General features: G+C 31.0%; 1 protein-coding gene across 1 annotated transcript in view; it reads right to left on the bottom strand.

Annotated features, from left to right (window-relative positions):
* zgc:153039 (uncharacterized protein LOC767698 homolog) overlaps positions 1-8,611 on the bottom strand; it is a 48,048-nt gene that overhangs the window by 28,533 nt on the left and 10,904 nt on the right. The window contains exons 5-6 of the mRNA XM_058744753.1: positions 8,357-8,464; positions 6,773-6,884 (exon numbers count right to left, since the gene is read on the bottom strand). Of these exons, the coding sequence (XP_058600736.1) occupies positions 6,773-6,884; positions 8,357-8,464 (220 nt within the window). The remainder of the gene's footprint in view (positions 1-6,772; positions 6,885-8,356; positions 8,465-8,611) is intronic.

Raw genomic sequence — 8,611 nt, 5'->3', positions numbered from 1 at the left:
CGCAGATCTGAACACACAATTATTCCAGCTCTGTCTCTCACACACATACAGACTAAAGACGCCAGTTAACAAGTCTGTATGAAATAGAAAACGTCAATCGTCCGTCCATCCGTGCGCTCCATATCTTTTATTAGGTATTAATTCTGCTGACAGGAGCCCAATGAATGTAAATACTGACAGCTGCAAACAAACACAACTATTAGAAAAGCAGAACGAGAGACAGACGTGTCATTTTCATCCTCGCTATCGATCTGAAGCTGGGAGAAGATTATTGGTCTGTACGGCGAGAATGAAATGAATTCTGATGGCTGGAAAAGAAACGAAATAAGAGGCACTAATAAACGAGCTCAGCAGAGATTAATTTACCAAATCCAATCATTAGTTAACTAGTTTACAGCAGTAGTTAATAGAGAAAGTTATGAAAACATCCATCCATCACACACAAACCTGTTTTATCATGCTAAACACACACAGGCTAAATAACTAGAGTAACCAACAACAAAAAAAATAGATAAATATATGTGAATATTAAAGTCATGTTCAAATCACCCATTAAAACAGCAAATTACAAAAATGTAATTAAATTAAAAAGAACATGAAGCCTTTTTTGTGCTGTGACTCTTTGTTTTTTTCTGGACAATTATAAAGCAAAACAAATACTCTAAAATAATTTTTATTAGAAATAAAAAAGCATAAATAAAAGGCTACCATGATCATTAAATCCAATATATATAATTTTTTGCTCTGCAATATTACAAATTTAAATGCATTTAATTGTCAAATAATGGTCAAAAATGGTCATAAAAACAGATTTAATTTTTTATGCAAACTATATATATTGTTTTTTTGTTTTTTCAGTGACCAAAACTTCAGGGTAGCAACTCACGACTATTTCAATAATTAATCTGTCAATTACAGGGTTATTACTATTAATTAAGACTAAAACCATTTAAAAAAAACATTTTAAATTACATGAAACAAAATAAATATTAAGTGAAATATAATAAAATATTTAAAATAATAATTGTATGATTATGAATTTAACGAATATAATAATTATAATTTATTAAATAACTTATTACAGAACTAATAAAACGGGGAGTTAATAATACTATAAAAGACATTTAAAAAACGAATAAAAAATTACAAAACAAACAAAATTAAAATGAAAACAGAAAATATAAAAATAAAATCCAATTCAAAACATTAACAAAAACTATATCAATAATACTAAAATAACACTGGTTGATTATTTCCTTAAATCAAATAATCTGATATTTCACATTTTTCCAATGCTCTTCATCAAACAGGTGTGTAAACTGAAGTCAAACGCATGCAATACACTACAGCATGTGCAAAAATCAGCTTATGTATACAAAGCCATGCCACGGAGCAATTTTCCGCAATTTTTTGCAAAGACCTGTTAGCGAATAGTCAGTCATTATCATCGACTTTATCAATCAGCAACTGCAACCCTACAGAAGCCATTCATTTTCAATGCATTTTAATTTACAGTGACATAAGCAATGTGATGTGGGCATGTCCAGCGAACAACGGAGTGCATGAAAATAAACAATAAACGCTTCAGAATGCAAGTATGCATACACTGCATTCTGCAAAGTGCACTACAGCAGGCCTGTTTTACAGGTAATGCATTGCGTTTGTGATCATATGTTCAATGCTACGGTCAGATGTGCCATGCATCAATAACCTCAGGTCATGCAGCGGTCTGAACGGCCAGAGTAAAGCGAGGCGTGACCTCCATCGAGTGTGAGAACGGCAGGCCAGAGAGTGTGAGAAACGGCTGTCGAGTTAAACGCTCCTCTGAGACGAGAGAGCAGGATCATTAAAAACGATCGATAGCTAACAAGCTCCGTTCACGTTCCTCCATCTCCATCACACCTCCGTCTCCATCACTCCATCCGTCTCCAACAATCAGCAGAGAAACTCCTTCAAACACTCGAGATGCTGCACTCCGCTTTTCAAAGCACTCATTTTAAACGGGACTTTTTTTCGGAAATAAAAGTTATTGATTATTGATGCACAATATTTTCCAGCCCAAAAGAGCAAGAGCTGAAAACAAGGGCTCATTGAACATCATGAACATCAACCAGGGTTATTATACTCAACTAAAACCATAAAAATAAATAAATAAAATAAGAAATAAAATAAAATATTGAAAAATATTTTTTATTTCTTTCAGCTAGTTTCCAAAGCAACATTTCTCATTGTCATTTAGTTTAACATGATGTTGTAAAATAACTACAACTAAAATTAAAATTAATAAAACAATATAGACATATTTAAAAACAACAAAAACTAATAAAAAAAATGACAAAAAAAATTACTAAAATTAATTAACTAAAATTAAAATTAACATGAAAGCAGAAAATATAAAAATAAAATCTGATTCAAAATATCAACAAAAACTATAATAGTTTTAATACATGCAGCGGCTTTAGTTTTTTTGTAAAAACTACACTGGATCTGACAATAAAAAAGATCATCATCATTAAATCATCATTTAATTCTAACATCATGTCTTAACCATTACACAATAAGCTATAAAATATTATTATAAATGTTATTCTATAATATACAAACGTTATGTTAAGTAACTTAATCAGAGCGGTATTAAATAAAAAAAATAACATTTTTATGATCCCTCTTGTATTTATTTTTTTATTTTATTATTATTATTATTATTATTTATTTATTTATTATTATTATTTTTTACTAATATTTTGCAAAGGTTAAACTACCATTTAAAAGTTTGGGGTCAGTAAGAGTTTCCTTTTTTTAAAGAAATTAATACTTTTATTCGTCAAGGACGCATTAAATTGATCAAAAGTGACAGTAAAGACATTTATAATGTAACAAAAGATTTCTATTGCACATAAATGCTGTTCTTCTGAACTTTCTATTCATCTGTGAATCCTGAAAAATAAAATATATCACAGTTTCCACAAAAATATTGTGCAGCACAACTGTTTTAAACATTGATAATAATCAGAAATGTTTGTTGAGCAGCAAATCAGCATATTAGAATGATTTCTGAAGATCATGTGACACTGAAGACTGCAGTAATGATGCTGAAAATACAGCTGCGCATCACAAAATAAATTATACTTTAACAGATATTCACATAGAAAACATATATTTTAAATTCTAATAATATTTCACAATTTTTACTGTGTTTTTCTTTAAATTAACGCAGCCTCATGAGCTCATCATACCGACCCCAACTTCTGAATGGCACAGTATGTAATGTGCAAAAGGCCTTTAAATATCTGCTCAGCTCTCAGATGTGATGAAGAGTGAGAGAGACTGGAAAACAGTGAGAACGAGAGAGAACAAGAGGTCAAAGTTCACCATCTGCAGCAGTGAGATACAGAACAGAAGAAGAAACACCGATGAAACACGACTCACAGACAGACAGATGTTCAGGGGTTTCTCTTTCACAGCGCTGCCACTAAAGATGAATGACAGATTTAAACTAATACAATTAAACACTGAATGAATAACTGAACACACACTATAACTGACTGACAGTCCTGGGAGAAACACACACGTTTCCTTTCACTATGGGTTTCTTTTTCTGTCACACACATTGCTTGGCTTGGCAACTGCTTTCATCTCTTAAATGAATAAACGGTCACAACATGAGCTCACACTCACAGCCGTCCACAAGCGCTAGACTATTTACTGTAATACAACGGCTACTGTACCTTTAAGACTCATTCCACATGTCATTCTGTATGCAAATGAGCTCCGTTCTGATTGGTTAACGTAAAAGGAGTAACACTGATAAGTTGTGGGTTTGTTTACAGTTTCTGGTCACACAACTATGGAAGTTTATTTCATACCACAGAATAAAAAAAACACGTTATGACTTCTTATCTCACAATTCAGACTTGTCTTCTGAGAATTTGCAAGTTCATATCTCACAGTTTGGACTTTTTTTTTTTTTTTTTTTAAATTGCGAGTAAAAAAACTCATATATATATATATATATATATATATATATATATATATATATATTATTATTATTATTATTATTATTTTTTTTTAAAAGGAGATCGAAAATTGCAATTTTTATCTCACAATTCAGACATTTTTCTCAAAAATGCAACAAAATTTTTTTTTTAATTGCTTCCACCACAAAATAAAAATAAATAAAAATGTAAATGAAATTTTTTTTATCTCACAATTCTGACAATTTTGAGTACGTATCTTACAATTCAGAGGAGGTTTGTTTTCTGAAAAAACATGGAATTAAAAGAAAATTGTTTTTCCCCACAATTCAGAATTTTCTTCTGAGAATTGCAAGATTATATGTCGAAATTCTGAATTCTAATCTTGCAAATTTGTGAGAGAAAGAATTCAGTAAGATAAAAATTCAGAATTGTAATGAAAAAGTCAGAATTGTGAGGTAAAAGTTTGCAATTACCTTACTTATTTATTCATTTATTTTATTGTGTAGCAGAAATAAGCTTCCATGCAGAAGTTCCATGCAAAAGTTCAAAACGTCTTTTTTGCTGTTTAACTTCAATAAAAACATTTTCTTCCTCTGTGTAGGGCGTCTGGCAACTTACAATATTTTTTTTATCATGCAATGAACACTTTTATTTCAAAAGATCATGGACATTTTGATTTCTCCAGATGTGACCTTTTAAACTGCTGAATATTTCTCCAGCGATTGCTCTTATTTTCATCATAAGCACCTTATGCATGTGTTTGTGTGAGTCTGCGGGCGTTTTAATGTCGTACAGCCATCTGCTGGTCACTCAAAGCACTGCATTTGCCTCCACTGACACAAAATGTCTTATTTTCACTTGATTAGGTGAATTAATCTTTAATGTAGGACCACCCGCCTCCTCTGTTGTCATGGCGACAGGCAGAGGGTCTCCACGGCTACTAGTGTTCAGTATTCTGAATGACAGTGATGAGAAGCTGATTGATGGCTTTAATAATAACAAAAAAAGGATTTTTAATCTCTAATGCTGATGTAATTTAATTCCTCTAATCAAACCCTAAACCATTTCTTTCTCTCTCTTATCCAGAACAGACAAACTCTGCTCTTCAAAATCAATCATTACAGACAAGACTGAGTGAAACGCTTTAGGGATCTCGCTTAAAAATCATGTTTTAGGCCTGTATGTAATGATTTACAGACATTAAAAACTTCATGGTGTTTAAAGCAGGCAATTGAAAGTCTCAAAGACCACATACATACAGTACGTTTTAGGAGTGAGAGCTGCGCTTAAATCAGGGTTATTATTGTTAACAAAAATTAGAACACAAAGATTATCTGAAATTATTTGAAATAAAACAAACAATAAATAAAAAGTTTTTTAAAAATTATATAACTTATTATATTTCAGCTAGCTGACATTACAATATTCCTCATTTTCATTTAGTTTAACTTGATGTACTAAAATAAAGTAAAACTTAAAAATACACATAAAATATATATATATATATATATATATATATATATATATATATATATATATATATATATATATATATATATATATATATATATATATATATATATATACATATATATATATATAAATAATATGTAAATACACTCGAACAAAAACTAATAAAAATGACAAAAACACACAATTACTAAAATGTTAACAAATAAAATGTCAAATAAACCAAACTGAAGTAATTAAATGAAATTACACTAATAATATATTATATATATATTATATATACATACACATTTTTTGTTACTTGAAATAAAATAAATGTTAAATAAAAATTGTGTTATTACATAATTATATTTTAGCTAGTCGCCAAAACAAAATTTCATTTAATTTAGTTTAACTTACTAAATGTACTAAAGTTAACTCAAAACTGAAATAAAATGAATAAAATACATAATTTATCAAATGTATTTAAAAATAACTAATAATAACAACAATAATGATAAACAAAAATGAAAACCAAAAACTAATTCAATAAAAATTTATATAAAAAAAAACCTATAATAATATGACAATACTAAAATAACACCGATTTAAATGCAGAGGTGAATCATTTAAAATAAAAAGCAGTGTAAGACAGACATCAGATCAGACTTTAGACGATTTCACATCTTTCTCTGTCATTTGACAGAAGAACCTTTCTTTCCATAAACCTCCAGTGTCTCACTCACTCTTTCACACACAAACACACACACACACACAATGGTCTCTTTCCTCATGCACATCATGTGAGGCACACGTAATCCCGGCATCACGAGGCCACTAAAAACACACTTGAAATTACTACATATGTGGCATTTCCAGAATTCTGGCCATCACAACTACAACAAAACTATGTTTATACACACAAAACACAAACATTTATTTTAAAACGTCCCTAGTTATGGCATGCAAGTACAAAAACTGACATCCTTTGCAACCTACAAACATGTGCATTCAAACTGAATTGTATTCAATTGAATTTAATTGAATGCAGTTTGAATTCCTTCTGTTGGAAATGCCAGGAATGTCATGTGACCTCAATCACACTTCTGCTTTTACACACACACACACAGTCCAGCTTTCAGATCCTCTCAAGTCTTGGTAATCCTCACATTAGCTTTGTGTCAAAAACTTCCTGAGGTTTCAATAGTCTAACTTTCACTTTCATTATTTCATTTGTCTGCTTCATTCTCTCTGTGTCTGTCTGTGTGTGTCTGGGTCTGTGTCTGTGTCTGTGTGTGTGTCTGTGTGTGTGTGTGTGTGTGTGTGTGTGTGTGTGTGTGTGTTACCGGTCACAGGTGCAGGAGATCAGTATACTCAGCAGGTTGTAGATGATGAAGGTGAAGATGACGGCTGTGATGGTTCCACGAGGAATGGAGTAGCTCGGGCTCTTCAGATCACCTTAAACAAACACACGACAATACATTTTACCTTAGAACTCAACACAACAGGTGAAAAGGTTAAAAAAAAACTACTTCCCTAGTTGATGGAGTACATTAAGAATTGCAAACATGTTTTGTATTACAAGTTTTCTGAAACATTAAGTATGCAAATGAGGCATTATCTAATTTAACGTGACCTAATTTGCTTACATTTCTAGAGAACAGATCTGAACATTGAATAAAGCCAGGTTCAAAATTCTTGTTTGATTTTATTGACACATTAGGGTTAAAGGTTTTTATAGAGGGGATTTTGGATTTCTCTTTTCATCACTTCCTAAATCCAAAAATATTGTCGAAAGACAGAAAAAAATTTATTTTCGCCATTTTTAGGAATAAAATGTTGTATAAATCCGTGTAAATGATATATGAACAAACCCCTCAGTAAAAACCTTCAGAATATAGAGAGGAATAAACCTCTAAGATTTGATGTACGTAAGTGCTGCTGAAGTGGAGAAACAAACTCATTTTGTGAAAACGGCCTTTAAAGATATGTATTATGATTGCAATGTACAGACACAAGTAGATAAAGTGCAATAAAAAAAAACATGTGAATGATATATGAACAAACCCTTCAGTAAAAACCTTCAGAATATAGAGAGGAATAAACCTCTAAGATTTGGTGTCTGTAAGTGCTGTTGAAGTGGAGAAAAAAACTCTAAAGTTATGTACTTGAATTGAAATCGATTCATTCACGCAAATAGTGCAATGAAAGGTAATTGCAATGAAAGCAACACTCAAAAGTGTATTTTGGCTGTTTTCTTTACACTACTTTGTAACAACAAACAGTTGTTTTTACAGTTTATAATCAGGAAAAATGTTTTACATGAAGAGTTTGGGGAAGCTTAATGGTGGCAACGTTGGTGGTGTAATTCATTTATACACTGAAAAAAAGATACTACATTTTTTAAAGGTAAATGGTTGCAAACTATTTATTTTAGCTACATTTAAATAAAAAAAATGTTGAAAGTTAGTCAACTAAATTTGTTTATTTAAATGTAGCTAAAATAAATTGATTGCGACCACTTACCTTTAAAAAATTTAGTAATTTCAATGAATCTTTTTTTTTCAGTGTAGCTTATGTTTAGCTTTTTACTTCTACCAATATTATCTAGGCTTCAAAATGCCTAAAAGTTCAGTTAATTTGTGTAGATTATCATGCTGAAAAGAATGTGTAAGAATCATACATCTTTGAACTTATTTTCTGCAATAATCCAAAAGCCAATGGAAAAATCCTGTTGGGTTTTTGTTGAAGGAGCCAAATTGGTGGTAACTTTCAAAAAATAAGTCTTCGCTACAGTGCTTCATTATCCACTACTAAACACACCTAACAACCTGCACACAAGAATTCAGTCTAACAAACAGTAGAAAACACAAAAAATTAACAAACTACCTTTAAACAACAATAAACGGCCCAGTAAACTCAACACCCACCGGACATGTTGGATCCAGCCATGATTCCAGTGCAGCCATTAAACATCACCGCAAAAACAGTGGCGAAGGTCATCATGACTCCGGTGGTGTAGTCCACTACATAGTCAGCTAAACACACACAGAGAGTAGATTAACTGTCTGTAACTTTTGCAACAAAGCATTTGTGATAATAGTGATTAAAAAAAAATTACATTTATGAATTTAGCAGTTTATCCAAAGCCACTTACAAAAGAGGAACTTCTGCGTTTAAAGAGA

The sequence above is a fragment of the Onychostoma macrolepis genome, chromosome 15 (assembly GCF_012432095.1).
Source record: "Onychostoma macrolepis isolate SWU-2019 chromosome 15, ASM1243209v1, whole genome shotgun sequence".
Classification (NCBI taxonomy): domain Eukaryota; kingdom Metazoa; phylum Chordata; class Actinopteri; order Cypriniformes; family Cyprinidae; genus Onychostoma; species Onychostoma macrolepis.
The sequence above is the reverse complement of the archived record's forward strand: the minus strand, read 5'-3'. Positions and strand labels throughout refer to the sequence as shown.